This window comes from Triturus cristatus, chromosome 11, assembly GCF_964204655.1.
Source record: "Triturus cristatus chromosome 11, aTriCri1.1, whole genome shotgun sequence".
NCBI classification, from domain to species: Eukaryota; Metazoa; Chordata; class Amphibia; order Caudata; family Salamandridae; genus Triturus; species Triturus cristatus.
Genome location: NC_140594.1, coordinates 994,400,284 through 994,423,404, shown reverse-complemented (window position 1 = coordinate 994,423,404; position 23,121 = coordinate 994,400,284). Strand labels below are relative to the sequence as shown.

At 48.4% G+C, this 23,121-nt stretch overlaps 1 protein-coding gene across 1 annotated transcript in view; it reads left to right on the top strand.

The window, feature by feature from the left end:
* Positions 1 to 23,121, top strand: part of ANKUB1 (ankyrin repeat and ubiquitin domain containing 1) — a 97,207-nt gene that overhangs the window by 3,267 nt on the left and 70,819 nt on the right. Inside the window, exon 2 of the mRNA XM_085635092.1 lies at positions 10,214 to 10,357. Coding sequence (XP_085491218.1) covers positions 10,214 to 10,357 — 144 coding nt within the window. The remainder of the gene's footprint in view (positions 1 to 10,213; positions 10,358 to 23,121) is intronic.

Below are 23,121 nucleotides of genomic sequence, written 5' to 3'. Positions count from 1 at the left end.
GACTTCTTCATTAGTCACTACGCTATTTCCTCTGAGGATATGTAGTTTATTTTATATCAATCCTCATTTTCATCACAGAAATATGAGTGTGATCTGGTTCTTGGGACTGGTATGCACCAGGGACATGGGCCTATCACCCTCTATTTATATGTTAAGCATGACTCTCAAAGTGAGCCATTGATTCTAAACTGCTATGACGTAGCACCAATTGATGAGGACCCGGGGAGAGGAGTTGGCCTAACGGCTAGGGCGGTCGACCTCGAATCTGGGGAACTGGGTTGAGTCTCAGCAATGACGCTCAACATCCTGTGATTCTGGGCAAATCACTTAATCTCACAAAAATAAATGTGCCCTCATGTAATGCAACTGGTGCTATGTAAAGCGCTCTGATACCCAATACCTTCGGGTCACGTTCGCGCTATATAAAACTCCGTTAAAAAACAAATGGATAACAGAACTTGTTAACCACTGCTGCTACGTCAAATAGGAATTCCAGGCTGCTCTGGCTGGGCTAGAGCCTTTCAGAGCAGTGGTGGAAAGCAAGGAGCACAGCTTCTGGACGATAGGGAAGACACAGTGGTGGATGTGGGTGGTAGCAGCCATTTAAAGGAAATGTGGGACAGTGAGGAGAGGCTGTCTAATGTATGGCTCTGCCATTACTCCTTTGCCCCTGCGTAGCAGTTGAGAGCAGAGGCAGATGCATTTGGGGGCTACACTTTACATGACATTATTGATGGGTAAAAAGTGAATTACAGGAATGTTTTTCACCTCGGGTTCTGAGTCACATAATAGAAAACTTAGAGCTTTTCTCTTGTTGTCTATTTGATGTCACAAGGAACCCCTCAGTGAAAACGTCCCTGTAACCCATCTATATTTGTGTGTTTTATATAGTTGTAATACCCTATCATTCGAATGAACATGGCTTCCTAAAAGCAATATTCCACTGCAAGTGCGCCATGACGGTAGTTACGAAAACTCTTTAATAGCCACTGTGACTACTACAGCTCTAGTGCGTCACTCAATGGACTGTCTGTCACCATCAGCGGTTAAACAGCAATCACATTTCCACGACAAAAAAGGTACTGCTAATGCAGACCAGAAGCAGCAAACTTCAAACTCAAACATCGCCATTTAAAAAAGAAAGAAGGGTACACCTCAGTTCCTTTACTCCTCCTCACTAAGGAAATTAAGGGACATGTGACCGTCAACTGAAAAGACGAAAGTGGACAACCATTTCAAAGTTTTAAGTGCACATGCCTGTTCGCTGTCTATGATAAGTCGAGTCCTCCAGTGCTAGGGAGCCCTGTTGGGGGTAGCCATGCGCTCTATAACTCAAGGTAACATAAAATACCATAGTGCTTCACGGAGCCTCAGGCCACACCAGAGGTGGGCGAGCCAACAAATTAACAGGAAGAATGTTGTAAAGGAAGATACAGGGTCCATCTGTACATGTACATGTAAGTTACTTCTTTATTTGTAGCTTGGTTCCAGTATAGGAGATCAGGATAGTATGAGAAGATAGATGGTACTATGGCAGCCTGGTGGGGCTGTCTTTGTACCATCTATCTTCTCATACTATCCTGACTAACAGACACTCTAACACAGAGAGGCACTCGGGCATTCTATGATGTCATGGAACATTCTGACAGAGCAGTACAGTGGAGAATAGTAGACAAGTAATTTACTACAAAGAGCTGAGCCAGAGCTTAGCCAAGGATATAGCTGGACTGTAGGAGGCTGTGCATGAGCTGAGCCCCACAAATGTTCGGCATGTAAACTGTGCAACAAACTCCACATAAAATTAAGTCAAAGACTCATTAAAATTCAAAAAAGTGTTTTCCTATAACATGCGGAAGTGTTTCAACTTGGTACATGAGAGTATATAACTGCATTGAGACGAATGTACTTAAAAAAATGTATATCCACCACATGCCCAGCCACGACAACAAGGCCATTAGTGAATCAAGAGTCAAGTCAAGTGTTATGGTCGACCTATGTGTGGCCTTGATTCTTACATGGACTAACATTATATTCTGTTTAATTCAGATACAAGGGAGGAGCTTGTGTAGCACACACTCTGAACTCAAATATTTCAAAGTGCTCTTATATGCAGTAAGGAAAATGGAAGCCCAGAGGATTACACAATTTGGTTAAGCCCAGAAAAATCCAAGTTTTTTTTAATTTCACATTGCCCCATTCAGCCCCGAGATGGATACCTATTTCAAAGGTCAATGTTTTGTTTTTCATTCTTGATGCCATAGGTTAGAGCATGGGTGGCACACAGAAGCCACATTAAAGCTGACTTGTTTTTGGGGCGTGGCCAACCGGGCAGCGAAATGGCCGCTCTGTGAGCGAGCTCCGCCGGCTGCACGAATTAATCCTTCTGTAATCCTGCCCCACTCACGTGAAGTGTCCCGATTTCTGCACCGGAGGGCACCGCCTTGCGAGGTGCGCTGCCGTCAGGTCTCTTGAGGTTGCCGGAGACCGTGGAGCCGAGCTGTACCCCTGGCCGCCCTGCCCGCGTGGAACCTCTGGTGCGATCCCGCTGCCGTGAGGTCGGAGGCGGATGGGTGCGGCTGCGTGAGTCCGGGGCTGTGTGGGCCCGGAGCGAAGTGGCCGGCTGCTGTCTCAGCCCTGAGGAGAGTGGACAGGAGGTAATCGTAGCCGCAGGAGCGGAGCAGCCTGGGGGCCCTGCCGCTGCGCTCCGCCCGCCGCGCTGTGTGGGGCGCTGCCGAGCCTGCCTGCGCCCGACCGTGGAGGAGGAGACCCAAGCGGCGCGAGCGCCATTTTGTGATCACTGGCGGAGACGGCCGCGAGACTGGCCGGTGCAGTGCTTGGTGGGTACCGGACTGTAGCTGGGCCCACGCTTCTACACACTTGCTGCGGTGGAGGTCGGTGGCCGTAGTGGGGAGACCTGCGGACGAGACTTGCGCCGCGGAGACCACTGAACATACGCTGCAGACCGCGACTGCCTATGCTGAGGGCGGCCTGATTGTGTACGGACCTGCAAGAAGCCTCGGAGGTGCCTGAACATACCGGGCCGTCCCGGTACATGACCTGGAGATTGCCGGACAGGGGACGCAGCTGGATCGTGCCAAGCCGGGGGGTATCTGGGCCGTGCCAACCATACTCCTGTGGACACTGGCGGACGAGGAGGAAGCGGCATTGAGGCCCTACGAGTTGACACAGGTGAGAGATCGTTGGGCTGCCTGTGACTCGTCGGGCCGCTCCCGCGTCGCCCTGCGAAGTGGGGACTGAGGCGACCCGGCTGGCGAGCGTGCCGGGATCGGGGTGGCGCAACTCGGTAGCCCTATCATACTGGCCTGCCCAAGGGCCGCTCGTGACTTCACGCTGCACCCCTGCTGATCTGGAGTCGTAGGAGTGGAGTTGGTGCAGGGGGGCTGCTGCACCCCGGGGGTCGAGGCCGGCACATAAGGCACCTTCAACTATATACTGTCTTAGTGGCAACCTCCCTATACGTGTCCGCGACGGGCTAGTCGCCATGGGGGGGAAGAACGAGGCGAAACAGTCCAGGCTCACTTTTGACCACAAGCGCCAGGCCAAGCAACAGGCGGCGGACCAGGAGGCGGCGGAGTCTACCTCGCAGGGGACGGGGCCTGAGGGCGAATACCGCACTCTGATGCTGGAGGTTCGGTCTAGCCTAAAGAGTATTGATGCCAAACTCGACGCCATGGCCTCACAGCTGGAGTCTGTCAAACAACAAGTGGACTCGCACGAAACACGGCTAGACAGCCTAGAGAACGAACGCACTGAATGCTGTGAGTTCAGACGTGAAACCAAGCAGCACCTCACGTTCGTGGACAAAGAACTGGAATTCCTCCGGGCCAAGACCGATGATTTGGAGGCCAGGTCCCGCAGATCCAACATTCGAATCACGGGCATACCAGAGACAACGAACACGGGCAAAATGGAACTATATGTGTCAGAGTTGCTCCACGAACTTTTTGATCCGGCGCTTTCCCCGATGTTCGCGGTTGAAAGGGCACACAGGTCGCTGGGGAAGAGGCCGCCGGTGGGGGCGGCGCCGCGCCCTATCCTGGTAAGATCCTGAACTTTCAAGACAGGGACCTCATCTTACGCCTTGCTCGTGAAAAGGGGAAAATTGAACATAAAGGAAATAACATCTCCTTTTACCCGGATTTCACTCCTTTGGTGCAGGCTGCCCGGAAGGAATTTTTACCTGCCAAAAAGCTGCTACTACAGGCTACCGTCCCATATGCACTGTTATATCCAGCTAAGCTGAGGGTGACACACGAGGGCACCACACACTACTTCACCGAGGCAAAGGAGGCGTTGAAGTTTGCTAAGCGGCTCGGAGGGGCTGCGGCTAGACGCACGTCGCCACGTGTGGAGATGGAAGACGGTCGCCTGAGTGACAATGACTGACCAGGGCGTGAGTAGGCGGCGTGTGCCACCCATGCTGTGCATTGTGTTTTATACGTGCGGGACCGTTCCCTTCCCGCCGGTGGCCACTCTTGTGGCCCAGTTTCCAGTTTCTGAAGTGACGCGGGAGACCTGCCCCTGGCATGTGTACTTTAATTCCCGAACTGTAACTCCTCGGCAAGACGAGGGACACGGATGTGATGTGGGGTTCACTATGGTGCAGCCACCCTGTGAAAGCGGGGGAGTACGTCTGGAGCACCACGCCCCATGGGGTGTCTCCCATTGTTTGTGGGTTTCAGTTGCACACACGTTTTGCGTGTACATGGTGGGGATCTGTCACAACCTGATTGGGGGGTTGGTGAGGGTGGGGGGTGGCGGGGGGAGTTGGGTTTGTTGAAGTTTGGCGTGTTTTGGTACGATGGCTATGATTCTTCGCAGTTTATCACTATGCTACCACACGCAGGCCACAGGCTATACATTGGGGCGGCGATACAGGGTAGGTGCAGGGGCGATGGTGAAGTGACATTACATGACTGATGGGATGGCGAACGTTAGGTTATTGACGTGGAACATTAGAGGGCTTGGGGACTACAAAAAGGCTCGGCTCATGCAGGGGTATCTCGCTCGACACAAGGTAGATATCTGCTTTCTGCAGGAGACGCACTTATCCTCCACACCCTCACATCGGCTGAAGCACTCACGTTGGGCGTGGGTGTACTCCGCTGTTTATTCGAATTATGCTAGAGGGGTGGCCATACTCATACGGGCCGGGCTGGATTGGAAGGAACACCACACTCTATTGGACAAAGAGGGCCGATATGTTATCACCCATGGCGTGCTGCAGGGGAGGGAGATTGTATTGGCTGCAGTGTACGTTGATGACCCCGACTTCTTCAGGGAGCTATGGGCCCAGATCATGCTACTAGATTGTTCCACGATTATTCTTGGTGGGGATTTTAATGTAGCACTGGTGGATGCGGTAGACCGCAGGGGTGCGGGAGGGCCAACACACACCAGAGCGCGGCAGGCCGTTTTCGATATTATGAACGAGGGATTGTTGTCGGATATATGGAGAGCTAGGCATCCTAATGATACTGTGGGGACTTGCATAACGAGCCAGCATGCGGCGTGGTCCCGTCTAGATTACTGGTTGGTCTCGCCGGATGTGGCGTCCTGGGGGGTTGAGGTGGACATTCAAGCACGGTCACTCTCTGATCACGCCCCTTGCTTGCTAGGGATTAGGGTACCCGATGCCCCTACCCGCGCGTTCTCCTGGCGGCTGCCCCAGCATGCGCTTACGGACTCTGCTTTCACCGAAGAAATTAGGGAGGACATTGTGAAGTATTTTGAAACCAACGCGGGGTCAGTTTCTACCGAGGCGTCCCTCTGGGACGCATTTAAGGCGGTGATCCGAGGCCAGTGTATCTCCAGGCAGGCCGGGGTTCTCAAGGCCATTCGCGGGACTCTGGGCCGGTTGGAGGGGGAGTTACGAGAGTTGGATGTGAGATTCTGCGCTGACCCGTCACCCGCACTGGTGGTCCAAATGAAGTCTAAGCTCCTAGAGTTCGGAATCGAGGCGCAGCGCGAGGTGAAGTTCCTGGGCAAACAGGTGGAGGCCCGTCGTTACGGTGAGGGAGATAGACCGAGTAGGACCTTGGCGCGGCTGATCTCTCCGCGTGCGCAGTCCCAATTTATAACCTCCATAAAGGATGAGGGGGGTGTGCTCCGGTTAGGGCACGATGCAGTTCTGACTGCTTTCGCTCAATTCTACTCGACCCTTTACACTTCTAGACAGACTGCAGTTCCGGAATCCCTCGATGCCTTCCTTGACTCGATCGCCATCGTCTGGTTTAGCGACCACCACCGTCGATACATGGATGTCCCGTTCACTGCCCGGGATGTGGCGCAGGTGATAAAGAGCATGCCCGCGCACAGGGCCCCTGGCCCTGACGGACTGACCACCACCTTCTATAAAACGTACGTTGACGAACTGGCCCCCAGGCTCCTCTCGGTATTTGCAGAGGCCCAGGAGACTGGTTCCCTACCGGACTCGATGCGTGAGGCACTCATAATTACGCTGCTCAAGCCGGACAAGGATAGCCAGCTGTTAGACTCGTACCGTCCACTCTCCCTTATTAACGTAGACGTCAAAATCTACGCTAAACTGATCGCAGACAGGCTTCAACCCTTGTTACCGATGGTGGCGCTGCCCGATCAATCGGGGTTTATCCCCGGCCGAGCCACGTCCCACAATTTGCGAACGATATTTTCAGTATTGCACTACCTACACCCCTCAATACAGGCGGCGGTCATTTTCTTGGACGCCACGAAAGCGTTTGACTCGCTAGAGTGGCCCTACCTGTTTCGGATTCTTGGTAGAATGGGATTTAGTCCCCTCTTCATAAACCTTATACGGCCCCTGTATGCCGCTCCCAGAGCTATATGTCACCAACCCCGCCGAGAACCTGAGCCCACTGCTGAGGGAATTCGTCCAGTTCGAGGGATTGGCGGGAGTAGCTATTAACTGGTCCAAGTCTGTCGCGTTCCCTTTGACGGATGCCACCTCGGAGGTGACCTCGGACTATCCCCTGCGCTGGGAAACTGACTCGGTCAAGTACCTGGGGGTCTGGATCAGCCGTAACCTGAACGACTTGTGGACGCTTAATTTCGGCAGGGCGGTAGACTGGCTGGAAGGGAAAGTTGAACTCTGGAATAAGCTCCCCCTGTCTTTGGTTGCACGGATCGCCCTAGCAAAAATGGTGGTCCTTCCTAAGTTTTTATACCTATTTGTGAATGTACCTTTGCCCCTGACGGCACATTTCCACGCCCGGGTGCGGTCACTGCTGTTGACGCTGGTTTGGGCTGGGGGCCAGGCGAGATCTTCCTGGGCGCTGCTCACCCTTCCGTTGCGACAGGGCGGACTGGGGGCCCCAGACATGGCATTATACGCACTGTGCGCGCAGGCGCAATTTCTACACTTCTGGGTTTTCCCCACTCCCTACCAACCGCATATTGCAGTGGAGACGGCAGTTGCAGCTCCTTTACCCCTAAGTGTGGCATTCTACGGCAAGTCGTCCCGCCCCTCCGGGGATGTGGACACGGTGGCCTTGCTTCGCTGGACATGGCGGGAACTGGGGAGGCGGGCGCGTCTCCCTCTCCTGTATGCGCCGGCTGCTCCCCTGAGGTGCAACCCTTTACTTCCCTGCCTGCATGATAGAGGGGGGGCCGTAGTGATTAGAGGGAAAACCCTGCGCACCTTCGCTGACATATACCCAGGGGGTACCTTCGGGGTTCCCGCGGAGGGTGGGACTGACTCGCAGGGGACCTTTACTGATCTTTTTACCCTGCACCAGCTTAGAGAATCCTGTAAAACGCTATGGCCTCAATTCCCGGAAGAGCCCCCACAACTCCAGGCATTACAAAATTTACTCTCGAAAGCTTCTCCTAAAAAACTGGTGTCCCGGTTATATAACTGTATGCAAGAGCAAGCCCCTGTCGTTGTACCTTCCTCGCTAAATGCGTGGAACGCGGATCTGGAGACCCCTTTGTCTGAAGAGCAGTGGGCCTTCTGTTGTGGGCAATTGAAGGAATTATCACCTAATTATAGGCTGCGCCTGGTGCATTTTAAGTTCTTGCACAGGTACTATCGCACACCGAGATCATTGCATCGTATGGGCCTTAGGGAGGATGACAACTGCTGGAAGTGTGGGGCCGAGCAGGCTACTTTCATGCATGTGGCATGGAGCTGCCCGCGCCTGGAGGAATACTGGGTGAATATCTTCACGGCCATCAATCAAATCCTCCATAGAACTGACATGCCGACGCCACATCTGGGGCTGCTGGGATATGTCCAAAATACCCTACCAAAGATTAGGAAACTACATGCGCTATTGCTCCTATATGCTAAGAGGCAGGTGGCGGTGCGCTGGGGCCGTAAATCCGTGCCTAAATTTACGGAGTGGGTGAAAGATGTTACGTATGGGAATGCACAACTGGAATGTTACTGGGAGTCGATGCCAACCGCTTCCCGTCCCAGGGACATCTGGGAGCCCTTTCTGCAGTGGACCCGGGAGGGGGCGGGCTCCCCTGGCTCTCCACGATCCCGGTCTGGGGTGGTTTCTGATGACATGGGTTGAGGAGGCTGGGGGCGGTGAGAGGTTAGCCTCTGATATTGTGCTCTAGCCTATTTTACAACCGTCGGCAGTCGCCTGAGCGCGTATGAGTGGAGTCGGGGCATTGTGGGGGGTGGGGTGATTCGCCTTGCCTGGCTGGTCCCTGTGCCGGTAGGGGGTATGGCTGGGTCCATGTCTGTCGCGTTATGTTGGGGCCCGATACACACACAAGATCGTCACTGCTGTGTGCCACTTAATATTGGTTGCTCCCTTTGCAGGTTTCGCTCCTCAATTGCCAAAAGTGAACTGTTTGTGTACTGATGCTTTCCATCTGTACCAGTGTTTGTGTTGGTTATGGTTATGTAAAAGTGTATTTGGGTGTAATATGAAAACTGAGCATTGCATTCACGCTGATTTACAGTAATTGATTTGTTCTGACATAGCCTGCTGTTGCGGGAGCTCGGTGCATTTATAACTGTAATGTCATTGACTTGCTGACCTGAATAAACAAATATAAAAAAAAAAAAGCTGACTTGTTTTGGGCTTAGGGTAAAGAGGACCTCGTGCTGAGGCAGAGCCAGGCATCTGGCTTAAGCCTTCCATGAGTTTTCAACGGCTCGCTTGCCTCTACTCCACACGGCCCTTAGGTTCTGGGTGACATAGACAACTCAAGCCTAACTCTCATTGTCTATAACATCACTCAGAGCCACTCAGTTGAAATCATGATAGCTACCCATCTATAATTCTATATATAATGCATAGGAGCCTGCAATCCTTGAGTAAAAAAACATCTCTAATTTTCTTATTAAATGTAACTTGAGATGTCTCTAGGCACCTGTATTAATGAAATGATGCACCTGCATGAGTATAATATGTTATTACAGTTGAGTTCTGTTGTCAACAATGCCTGCTGCAGAGCCAGCAGCCAGAGTAAAATTCAAGCCAGGAAGCATAAATATACCACAGTTAAAGCAAGGAATACAGGAACTGGCTTTTCCCCCTTCTGACATCTTTGCCTTAAAAGAAACAAATGACCTGCAGAAAGGAGATATTTACTGCAACATATTTTTTTTCTAGGCTATAAGTCTTTAGAGATAGGATAGAATCCCTGCATGTTTCTACTTATTCTGAGGTATACAAATATTTTCGAATCTGACTTACCTTAAACCGATTCTAGTATCTTCTACAAAAACACAAACAGCTTTATCACTACAGATTCAGATTGTATTCGTGTTCTCTGCAATGGACATGAAAAAGCAAGACACCAAGGATTTAAGAGGTTTGAGGGAAGGGTGAGGGTGGTACCATGTTTCAGAAGGAAAATAATTATTTTTGCCTTATATTAAATGATACTGCAAGTCACCTCAGAGTTCAATGGCCTTAAAAAGTAACCCTGAAAAACACACACTCCTCTTGAACTCCTCTTTGACTTGCAATATCCTAATACTGAAGGGGGTAATTTATCTTTCTCTCCATATATAACACGTTATCGGCGAGTGAAGGCAAACGAAGACACTGCTTGATAGAGCGTGAATATATATACTTAGGAAACTTATTGTAATCCTAGAATTCATGCTGGTACAGAAGACAGACCTGCTGTAAACTGGTATAGTGCTTAGAAGTAAATCTGCAATTAAATTTTGCTAGTTGTTCCTGCCATGTATCTTTAATAACTATTTTTTATGCATTCCTTTTAGGATCGTTTCCATATTCAACTATCAGATGATAAGCAGGGAAGGCGGTATCTTGAGCTAATCTATGCAGGCGCCCTGCTGAAGGATGAGTGGGTCCTGGCTGACGTAGGAATCACACTGTGTTCAACCATTAAATGTGTTGTCAAGGTATGTAATAAAAGGATTGTATTTGCTAATGTCTCACCCATCACTTGCTCCATTTCTAAATGAGGAAAGTGAAAATACACCTATAATGATACAACAGTTGTAATACATTTTAGAGACAATGGCTCTGATTTAGATGTTGGCGGATAGTGAATCATTGCCATGGCAGAGTACTTTACTTCCGCCATGGCAAGGGTACTCCTGCCACCATATTTAGAGATCTCTGCTGGCCCAGGGAGCATCTCTTACATGTACAGGAACCACCATCATGGCAGTAACTGTAATTGCAATTAAAGAGAGCCTTTCTGCTCTGTCACAGATCATGTGACAAAAGACTTTGTCTTCAGTCTTACATCTAGAACAGTCTTAAACACATGTGGTCTGAATGAAGCAAATTAATCTGCTTAATCCTGTCATTTCGAGACACTGGTGCAACTTGTAGCAGTCTATTTTTTTTACAAAACATCTCTTTATAAAAGATTGTGTCGCATTGGGCAATGCATTTAGAAATCTACGGTATGTCGCACCAGAGGTGCTCCCATTGTTTCGGAGATAAGTCTTCCACAATGTCTACGTGCCATTGTGATTGGTAGGGATGTCACAGGATAGGGGTAGAATGTTGGAGGACCTGGTATGCATGTGAGAATAGCCTGTGGGTTTTGTCAAATGACCGAACAAGGGTGTCAAAAGCAGTCAGTTGGCAGGTGAGCCCTGCACAGTGGGTGGGGAGAGAGCCCAGTGGTGCAACTGATGATATTGCAGTCTGGTTGGCTCAGGGAGATGGAACTTCTGTCTAAAATGGTCAAATGACTTTAGGGAGTCACCCTCAAATAGATTCAGTGGCTATCTGAGTGGGGCTGCAGAGTGGGGGTATAGTCTGGGTTATGCACCAAGAGAGTGTTGGGCGAAGGAAAAGTAGTAAGGCCTTACTTCACCACAACTTTGTACCATATTTCCAGAACCATTTTAGTAGGAATAGCAATGTTTGCCCTTCGTGGCCTTGCTTTTGAGGAGTCACGCTAGGTTCCAGAGGGAGTGACATGCCACTGCTCGGTCCATATCTAACCAATGCTTATGGCTTTCACGTACAACCCACTCTGAGACGAAGCGGGGGTGTGCGGCCCTGCAATATTCAAGGAGGTTAGGGCACCCCAGCCCTCCCCTATACCAGGACAGCATACGCACTGTATTGGAAAAGCGAGGACATTTTCCCCGCCCCAAATAAAGGAGTGACTGTCTCTTGGAGGCGCAGGATCTTGTCTTGGGGGATGGGTGCAGGTAAACATAGGAAGAGGTAAAGTATTTTCGGCAGGTGGGACATCTTTGCCATGCTTATATGGCCCAGCCACAAACCTGGATGGGTTTCCATCGGCGGAGGTCCTCTAAGACGGATTTCCGGTACTCTGGCCAGTTGGCCATCGTCCATGTAGCCAAGGTTGGAGTAAGCCAGAGGCCCAGGTGAACAGATCTAGAGGCCCATTGGAAGAGTGTAAAGGATTGGACCACCGAAAGGTCCAAATTGGGGATAGTTAAGTTCAAGGCTTGGGACAAACCTGGATGGGTTTCCATCGGCGGAGGTCCTCTAAAACGGATTTCCGGTATTCAGGCCAGCTGGCCATCGTCCATGTAGCCAAGGTTGGAGTAAGCCAGAGGCCCAGGTGAATAGATCTAGAGGCCCATTGGAAGGGTGTAAAGTATTGGACCACCGAAAGGTTCGAATTGGGGATAGTTGAGTTCAAGGCTTGGGACTTGGACAGGTTAATCTTGAAGCCTGAGACTTCCTGAAGAGCCTGAAGCGTACGCACCGGTGCCGGGAGAGACTTCTCTGGCTGGGCGAGAGTCAGAAGAAGGTCATCAGCAAATAAGGCGATCTTATGGATGCGCCCCCCAAAGGGTATCCCAACTATATCTTCCATTTGCTGAATGATGGCTGCCAAGGGTTCCACTGCTAGGGCAAATAGATTGGGCGAGAGGAGGCATCCCTGTCTGGTGCCCCTCAATAGATGGATGGTTTTGTGAGAGGCCTCCATTGACCCGAATTCTCGCAGTTGGGATGTGCAGGGGGCCATAATCCTGTCAATCATTGCAGGATCTATTCCTATTCTCTGTAACATGGCCTTTAAGAAGGACCAGCTAACTCTGTCAAAAGCCTTCTCCACATAAAGCAAGAGAAGGCACGCCCAAGAAGCGCAGTGAAGAGATTTCTCCACTAAGTGGGCCAAACGGCAGATATTGTTCGCCCCTGTCTGTTGTGGATAAAGACAACTTTGTCAAGGTCTATAAGACTTGGGAGGTAGAGCTCGGGCCTGTTCGCAAAGATTTTAGTATACAGTTTTGCGTCTGTGTTTAGAAGCGATATACAGCGGTAAGAGCCACAGAGCAAGAGGTCCTTGCCCGACTTCAGGATCAGTGAGATCTCCGCCTCAGACATGGTGGAGGTGAGCCCCGAAGTGACTGTGAAGGTGTTAAATAACCCCAGCAGGTGTTCTTGCAATTGCGGGAGAAAATTAAGATAAAAGGCTACAGGCAGGCCATCAGGCCCTGGAATTTTTTTCCCAAGGGAAGACTCTCCAGGGCACGCTGAAGATCTTCTAAAAAAAATGGGGACTTCAAGCAGCTCTGTGTGAGAAGCATCAAGCGACTCCCATTGACAGCTTGCAAGATAATTGGCAAAGGCATTAAAAGGAGCTTTGTCGCTAGCATAGAAGGCCAGGTAAAAGTCCTGAGTACTTGCTGTTTAGCTGTTTCAGAAGTAGCCCGGACACCTGGTGCAATCAAAATCCCTGAGATGTGTCCGCGAGCTTGTTGCTGCTGAAGTTTTTACACCAAGAGGGACCACACCTTGTGCCTTCCTCGTAGTACTTTTGTTTGAGAGCAAGGAGAGGTTGTTCAACCTTGTTAGTGTACTGTGCCCACAGTTGACCCCGCAAGAGGGCCAGCTGACGTTTATTGCTGTGGAACGCGTGGCATGATCCAGGTGTTCCAAGTCCGTGATCTCCGTGACAGGCCCGTCTCAATCAACCTGGCCTCTCCTACCTGGGATATTGAGATAGTAGTGATTGTGCCCATAAGAGTAGCTTTAAACCCATCCCAGAGGGTGGGTGTAGGTCTCAAAATAGTTTATGATATAGTGCGGATTACCTCAATATCTACAGGGCCACGTAGAAGTTGCGGGGAAAATCGCCATCGCGGGAAGGGACCAGTCAAGTCCTCCATTCTAGTCCACGTCAATTCTATGTGTGTATGAACAGAGATCGAAATATCAGAGATGAGGGAGGTGTCGAGGTCTCAGAGTAATGAGTGAGTAGTCAATACGTGAATGTGACTGATGGACATGGGAAAAGAACGAAAAATCCGCAGTGGCATGGTGACGGTATTTCCATGCATCTACCAGGCCCAGATCTGCTATGTCACGTTTAAGGGCTACCGACATGGCACTAGTTCCCTGGAAGGAGGCAGCACTGCAATCTAGAGAGGAGTCCCAGACCAAATTAAAGTCCCATCCCACCACTTTATCTCCACCCTCCCAGAACAGGCTCTCTTTAAGCAAGGTCCTAAGGAAAGCATCTTGTGCTTGATTTGGGCCATAAGCATTCAGAAGAGTGAGGTGGCGCAGACCATGTTGTACAGTAAGCTGCAAGAAGCAGCTCTCGCCATCCCGGACCACTCCCAGAATCTTAGAGCAGAAAGAGGCCTTGCAGAAAATTGCAACCCCTGCTGTCTTGGTGGCCGCGGAGGCCCAGTGATGGATGGGATGTGCCATGCACGAGAGTCCTGCATGAGGAGGTGTGTTTCTTGTAAGAAAATTACGTCAGCATTCTGTTGAAGGAAATACCGCCACACCTTTTTCCTTTTGTTCGGCAAATTGAGTCCTCTCACAGTGTAGCTGTATTTTTTTCATCCATTCATCATCAGCAAATTCACTTCCCACATCCATGGACAATGAATCTCAATTGCTATCCAACCTGACCATCCACATCTGCAGCATTACCCTGTACTTGTCAGAAAGCACTGACCTTGTACTCTGGATGTGTAACGCCCTGAACGTCTCAGGATCGTTTAACAGACACGATAATGAGAACGCAACCACTTGTGAAGGTTTAGTTATTTTAATGAAGGCAAAAATAATACAAGGAATAAACAAAGGTTATAGTCACTGGAATCCTCCAGGCTAAGTACGTTACCAGCCCACAGCACGGATGGTCCTAACCGTCCTCTGCATATACGCCGATCCCGGCGTATGCCAACAGAGGGCAGAAATGAAATGGCCGACAATGCCAATCGGTAGGCTGTGAGGGGCACGAAGAGTGTTGGGGAGAATCGAGGAGTCAGGGAAACACCCAGCCGGGGTCTCTACCTGAAGGGAGCAGCCGCTCAACCTCTTCCTCAGACTGCACCGGGACGCGGAGTCACCTCCTGGTGATGCGTCACCGATACCCCAATCACAAGCAAAGAAGACTGAACCGAGAGCAGCCGCTCGATCGATCCCGTGGACTTCCGAGTCTGTAACGCGGCAAACACCTCCTGGTGTGCGTTACAGCTGGCAGTCCCTGTATCTCTGGTCGGGCTGGGAGTTACGACTCCAACCAGCAAAAGCGCCACTGCGCTTTGACTCAGCCGAGTCAAAAAGCGAAGCTCAATGGTTATCCGGTAGAGCTTCCGGGTCCTTCACAGGTGACGATGGGGCAAGACACGGCCCAGGGAGTAACGACTCGACCTACCTCCGTTCTTGCCTTACTGGAGCACCACTCCGGAACACTGCTCTTCACTAAGCAGGTACGTCGGTGTAAACACAATATCCGACAGCGTTGTACCTCCCGGTTCCTCCCTTTATAGGGCGTGTTTTCCTTGAGTTATGTAACAGCTCTCCTGTTTACATAAGGGCGTGTTTTCCTTGAGTTATGTAACAGCTCTCCTGTTTACATAAGGGCGTGTTTTCCTTGAGTTATGTAACAGCTCTCCTGTTTACATAAGGGCGTGTTTTCCTTGAGTTATGTAACAGCTCTCCTGTTTACATAACCTCTCAACCGCTAAGCATCCTGGGAGATGTAGTCCGTTTTCGCTGGTTACCGTTTTCCTCCCCTCGCATGACAGGAAGTCTTGACAGGATGTTACCGAAGTGATGTACTGCTCCATCCCTCACTGCAACACTAGTAGCATAACACAATAAAGTATATTGGACAAAAGTAGAAATGAGGAAAGTGGAATGGCATATGAGAGGATACTGAAATACTAAATATTGCCACTCTAACACGTTACTTTGCTGGGCACTGGTGTGTTTGTTTCTGGATTTGGCCCTATGATTAAGAACAATTGTAGACCATCCTGGTCACGTACTCTCAGTGTGCCCCTCATGTTGCTAACGCTGACTCCCCTGCCCCCAATGCAGGCCACTGCAGTTCCAGTTATTTTTGGGTTGGATCTACAAAATGTATTGTGGAGCAGAGAGGAGACATTTTTTGTTTGGCTAACCCGCTTTGCTGAGATTCAGCAGGTCAGCTAGAGATCTACTAGAAAGCGAAACGTGAAAAAGTAGATACTTCTGAAAAGAAAGGCCAGGGGCCCCGTCTCTTGCTCATGTTTGAATCAAGAAGACAGGACCCGTGCCCATCGAACATATCCTAAGCCCAATTCAGGAGGAAGAGTAGCAGCAACAGCCTTTAAAGTCAATTTACATTCACTACAAAAACAACTGGGTCCCTCCAGTCACCATGGATTCTGAGACACTGCCCATTTTATGGGGTGCCTCAGCACCATACTCAACTCAGAACAAAGAGAGAGGCACTTGGATTTGGTTGAGTTCCATTTGAAATGTAGTTCAGCATCAGAGTGGCTAGTTGGGCTAGCACCAACTGTGAGAAGATTGAGGTATAAAATGGCCACTTGGACTAGAACATCAGTACATGGATGAGGACTATTCCTGTCGTTGCTCTCCTCTGGTAAAAGGGGTCTGCTGTACAACTGGGGAAGAAGCTTGCTCTTGCTCCAACCTCAAGAAAAGAGGATAGACTGTCACAAGGTCAGAAAGCAGACTGAAAGCAGAACTGCAAGGACTTGCTGCTACACATTTATTGTGAACCTGCCTCCTGGAATCCACACAAAAACAGAATTGCTGCTGCCAGCACTATGAAGATTGTTTACTGCTGTTCTTTCAGCACCTGCCTGTGAGAATACACTCTTTATGTGGGGGCTAAAACAATCATAGTAAAAGCCATTATCATTCTGAAGTCAACCACTCCTCTCATTTCGAAATTAAAATGTGTGTGAGGTTTTTGTCCCAAAAGCTTTGAGTCTTCAGTCCATGTATTTGTGCTGGCCACCCGAAGCTACACGCAACCGGACAGCAGCCCCCCACAATCTGCATCTCCTTGTTGGGTGCCTGTAGATAACCTTCAAGACCAAGCCCTGCATCTGTCACTCACATTGCTTACGTACTCCCTGGTCCCACTGATGCCCTATCGGGAATTTCATTACAAGACCGGAGGTTACATTATGCATTAATCCTTTTAATGCGTCACAGGCAGCCGCACTACATCATAAACAAGAAAGTTCTAGAATGTAGAGAGTAGGGTACAAGTGGCATGAGGCACAAACAGACTGCCTCTTTTAAATGCGGCTCAGGCAGATAAGTAACATTTTTTCTTCTCTCCATATTTATTGTCTTTAAGATTGTTTTTCTTAATGTTTTCCTTTAAGAAGGAGAAAGCGTGATAACAATGTCTTGCTCTTAACATTCTGCTGCTCTCCTCTCACTTACACTGTTTTATGCCTTGCCTATTACGACTTTAAGTTTAAACGCGGTACTCACGTACTCTCGGGTGTCCGTCTATGGGGCTTCCCCCCCCCTTTTTTCACCCTTTCTATCGACTTCCTATGTAGGTTGTCGATTTTCTAACCCCACTCACGCGCGAATTTTGTTTTGGATTTCAATAACTTGTGCTTCCTTTTACATCTACATTCAGACTAACATTAATTCCCCGTTACCTCTTAGTTGACTTCGTATTTCCTTTTGATATCTTACTTCGTTTTCCCCTTTTGGGATCTGTTCGTCGCGCTCGCCTAGCCTGTGCGAGCACGTTACGAGCATCAGAGGAATGCACCCTAGCAACGGTGCACGTTCGCATGGCACCCCCCAGGGCTTCTTCCTCTAAGCTGACGCTTCCCCGGCGGCAGCTGAGCTCGAGGGAGTGCGTCAGTTACTCCACTCGGATCAGCTGTTGCCGGAGATCGCGTCTAACGGAATCCTTCCTATTTTATTCAATTTTGCCAGTTCCTTTGCCCCAATCAAGCCCTAATCTCTATATTTTGCCATCTTTATTTCCAAAATAATAAATTAAAATAAGGAGCTAGAATATTGAGGGGCTAGAATTTTGATTATTATTGCCATCCTTATTCCATAAAATAAAAAAAAAATAAAAAAAAAGGAGATAGAAACCTTATCTATAGTGATTAATTTATTTATATTTATTTATCCAATTTCCTACAATAATGTCAGACCTTGACTCTGACGATGCCACAGCTAGCTCCCCCCTCCATAATAATGACAACTTTAAAGAATTCTTGCAGAAAGAGATGCGTTCCTGCATGCTTTCCACACTAAAAGAGGTGATGTCTACAAAAAGACCTTTTCCCTCTGATCTAGATGGTCGTTCCATCGACATTGTAACCGAGGGTAAAAAAAGTAAAAAAACAAAAAACTGCGAACATTCCTTATCTATGGGAGGTCGTGGCACCTCAGTTGACATGGGAGGTCCTAGCACCTCATTTACGTTGGGAGGCCCTCGCGCCTCGAATGAGATGGCTGCCCCTCGTGGCACGAATCTGATGGGTGTCCCTAGCGGCACAACTATGACTAATACCCTCCGCGGTTCAAGCCGCTATGGTTCTAAGAATGTCGCAGACTCAGACTCTGATTCAGAGGAAGAACATTTTGATAATCCCTTTGATGAATTCGTCTTAGATCTAGATGACCCGAACCAAGACATAGACTTTAATTTACCTGGTGAAGGAGAATCCCCCTCCTCTTCTGACAATATTATACTGAACCCTCTAGGGGAAGAAATGTTCTCTCCCCTAACTCTTTCCCACCCTAACAGTTCTAAGTGGTCCCCTCAGGAACACGTTTCAAAATTTATTAAGAGATGGTTAAGGAACTCACTTGAAAGGGAGACAAGGAATACACTCAGATCGGAGTGTCCGAGACCTACTATTCACGAAAAGGTCTCCCAAACCCCCAACCTTGATCCTGACTTGATTAAATTCCTATTTAAGTTAGGCAAAGATCCCAGAAGAGGTTTGGAGAGAGCTCTTAAGGGCTGCCAGGACCGCCTTCTTGATGTCCTAGGCCCCCTCACCAGAATCCTTGACCTGGCTGAGGAGTCTCGCATTTCCAGAACGCCTCTTGACATAAATCTCATCCGCGGATGGAGTCAAAGAGCTATTGTCTTCCTCGGAAATGCCAATTCCAGTTTAAACACCGAAAGGAGGAGGACTATCCTTTCTAAGATCAATCCAAAACTTAGTGACTTGGCTGAAAAAGAACCTTCAGAGAATCCTAAGGGTCTTCTCTTTGGTGAGGACGTCATCAAGTCAATTTTAAAATACGTTGCCACCTTTACCGCCCTTGATAGGGCTCAATCGAATATGAAGCGTGTTTTTAGCACAAGCCTTTTTGGACATGCTGGAAGAAGGGGCCGTTCTTCCGGCCGCAGTAACCAGCGGCCCTTCTCGTCCTACAGAGGTTCCGGTAGAGGCTTTTACCCCTCAAATCAGCAATTCTTCCCTCATCGAGCAAGAGGACCACGCAACAGAGGCTTCAGGTCCCGAGGAAATCCAAACTCCTCCAACCTTCCAAGTAAGTCTTCCTCTCCCTCTTCCTCTTTCCTCTTCTTCCCAAGTTGGGGGCAGATTGAAACTCTTCTACCATGTTTGGGCGTCGCTAACTTAAGACCCCTGGGTTATCGAAACTGTCCAGGGTTTCAAAATAGATTTTATAGAGACTCCCTTCCAATCTCATCCCCTAAAACCCCTAACTCTTTCGCTCGATCACGAAAAAATTGTCGAAGAAGAAATATCTTCAATGCTCACGAAGGGAGCTATTGTACAGGTACCCTGGTCCTTAAAAACCTTAATCAGCACCCTTTTCTTAGTTCAAAAGAAAGACAAAGGTTGGAGACCAGTAATAAACCTTCGAGAGGTGAACAAATACTTAATTTACAGACATTTCAAAATGGAGGGTATTCACCTCCTAAGGGATCTTCTTCTAGAAGGAGATTGGCTAGTGAAATTAGATCTCAAGAATGCTTACTTTACCATTCCTATGGCTCGGGAACATCAGTGTTTTCTCCAATTTAGCTGGAAAGATCTTCTCTATCAATTCCAAGCTCTCCCCTTCGGACTTTCCTCTGCCCCCTGGTGCTTTACCAAAATTATGAGGACTATCGTTTCTATCCTCAGAGAGAGAGGTATTCGTCTTATTATTTATCTAGATGACATCCTCATAATGTCCCAATCCTTTTTCCAAATTCAGAGAGACCTAAATGTCTCCATACACCTCATTGAGAGTCTCGGTTTTATTTTAAACAGAGAGAAATCTATCCTCTCTCCCTCCAAATCTCTAGAATTTCTCAGATTCACAGTAGATACCTCCAGTTGTCTCCTCCTTCTCCCTACCAAGAAAATCGCCCAAATCAGGAAGGAAATCAGGTATGTCCTAAAGAAAGATTCTTTATCCCTGAGGGAGTTAGCCCGCCTTATAGGCCTCCTCTCCTCCAGCATTCAAGCTATCTTCCTGGGTCCTCTGAACTACCGTGCTCTTCAGAGATTAAAAAGGAAAGCTCTCAATTCTGGTCTCTGGTACGAGGACTTTGTGACCTTGGACGAAGAAGGCAGATCAGAACTTTCATGGTGGCTAGAGAACCTCGACGCCTGGAACGGGAGGGCGATTTTTGGCTCTACCCCGGAATTCATCCTGGAATCAGACGCCAGCCTCCACGGTTGGGGCGCTCGTCTCCTCGACCAAGACACTGGTGGCGCATGGTCGCTTGCGGAGTCCTCCCACCACATAAAGTTCCTGGAACTTACAGCCGGTTTATACGCCCTAATGAGCTTCAAACACTCTCTTCAGGGCAGGTCCGTTCTTCTCAAAATGGACAACGTCTCCGCAGTATCTTATATCAATCGCCTCGGCGGTACGAAATCAGCAGACTTGTCGGCTTTAGCCAGAAAACTCTGGATGTTCTGCTTAGAACACAACATTTCTCTGAAGGCAGAATATCTCCCTGGGAAGTCAAATCTCTCGGCAGACTGGAACTCAAGATTCCTCTCAGACAGGACCGACTGGAAACTCAATGCGAACATCTTCAATACTCTCTCTCTTTTTTGGGGTCCACTAGATGTGGATTTGTTCGGCAGCAGACTGTCGTTCCAACTCCCAAAATATTTCAGCTGGATGCCAGACCCGGGTGCTCTGGCAGTGAACGCCTTTCTTCAATCCTGGCCGAACCTTCAGGGTTACGCATTTCCTCCCTTTGCCATGATTCAAAGAGTCCTTCAGAAGGTGAGATCAGACCAGTGTTTCCTGATTCTGATAACTCCATTCTGGCCGTCTCAGGCTTGGTTCCCAACCACCCTCGAGCTTTCTTGCGACGTTCCCTTCCTCATTCCTGCGGAAATGGGTCTGCTCACCAACGCGGACGGAGAAGATCACCACCTAATCTCTTCAGGGAATTTGAACCTTCTTGCTTGGAAAGTGTCAGGCAATCCAACGAACTGTCTGGCCTTCCGACGTCAGCTTTTTCTCTCCTCGGTGAATCTTGGGCTCCCAGAACACACTACAGATACAATAATATCTGGAAAAAATGGGTTTGTTGGTGCATGGAAAGGAACTTGGATCCCTTGGAGGCTCCTATCGTCAATATAGTTAATTTCCTTGTCGAACAATTCGATAGAGGTTTAGCTTATAGGTCCATTAACTGCTACAGATCAGCTATCTCTGCTGGACATTCCCTTGTCAACGGTAAGACGGTAGGTAAGAACAATATTGTTTGTAGAGTTATGAAAAGTATTAGACTTAAAAGACCTCCCAGACCTAAGTACCAATACATGTGGGACGTGAAAGCTATCCTAGACCTTTTCTCCTCTTGGCCAGATAACGCCTACCTAAACAGGAAATTTCTCTCGCTTAAGCTCGCCACCCTTCTTTGTTTAATCTCCTGTCGTAGAGTTTCAGATGTGAGATGCCTTGATATTTCTTATAGATCCTACGATATGTTTGGAGTTAAATTTGATTTGTTCAGAAGGACCAAAACTATGTCTGACTCGATTTATTATCCTCGTTTCGACCTTTGTAAGAAATTGTGCATCATAGACTGCATGAGAGAATATGACTTGAGAATGAAAGACCGTCGTCCTTTAGATGCCAAGCAACTCCTTTTATCTTTTGTTAAACCCTTTAGACCAATCTCTTCCTCCTCCATAGCTAGATGGGTCAAGTCTGTTATGAATCTGGCCGGTATTGATCTCTCTAAATTCCAAGCTCATTCTCTCAGAGGCGCTATGGCAAGCAAATCCTTCTGGTCTGGTGGCAAATTGGATGATATTCTTAAAGCTGCTGATTGGTCTAATGCTACAACCTTTGCTCATCATTACTGTAAACCTGTGGAACATATGTCTGATGTGGTACTTCGTGGCTACCAACATGCATAATGTAGCCTCCGGTCTTGTAATGAAATTGCGATTCTCCTATTAACATGACCAGAGAATCTGGATTTCATTAAAGACACGGAGGCTATCATTATCCCGCCCTTGGCCACACCCTTGGTGGTTTCGTTTACATTTTGTATGTTTATAATCTGCATTTTGATATGTTGATATTGATGCAGATTGGGGTGTACAAAATCTCCCTACTTCCACGGATAGAGTAATTTCACAGTTACACGCACATACACTCACCATACACTAGGGCCCATTTCACTAACATACACTCAAATACTCTACCAGCATTGATCCTGTGGAAAGAAAACTCCTAAACTCCTAAACCCCACATCTACACCGAGGTCGATAAGACCTAGCTATTGTAATTGTCATAATCTAAACAATCTATACATCAATAATCAAATAGAGTACTCAATAATTGACAAGAAATAATCACCAACACCGTATTAAAATTATGATTCTTTATCTAAAATTAGTCAAAAGAAATTAATCAGAATAAATCATTTTCTCATAATTATCTATTCTAGCTAAATGTCAGAATGGGTCATCAGGACAAGCCTCTCAGTAGAAATCTCCCAAGTCACCGTCCTCACAGCATCGATCCTCACCAACGCAGGTTTGGGAAGAAAATGGCAAAGTGGCAAAACGCAATGGAATGAAACCCTCTCTAGTCTAGTATATTTATAATAATTCAGACAAAGGAAAGAAACATTTAACATAACTTCATCTGCCGAACCGCTGAGCAGAGCGAGAAGGAAAGGATGTAGCATCGCTACATTTTGAAAAATCTCCGCTCAGAAAAAGTCACAAAAATAAAAAGACAGAACAGGAACTAAATCTTAAAATGTTTCTTCTCAACTTCCACACATTTCCTCTGGTGAGCTCAGAGTTTAGAGTCTTTCTTTAAAGCTCCTTTGTTTTCCAAGGCTGCCAAGGCTGCTGTCCCAATGCATCTGGAAACATGCCCAGATCTGCTGCTGTCCTCACGGAAAGTTTTAACCAGGCAAGGACTGTGGACAGATGACTCGCGTCCATATTCAGCAAGGCCTTTT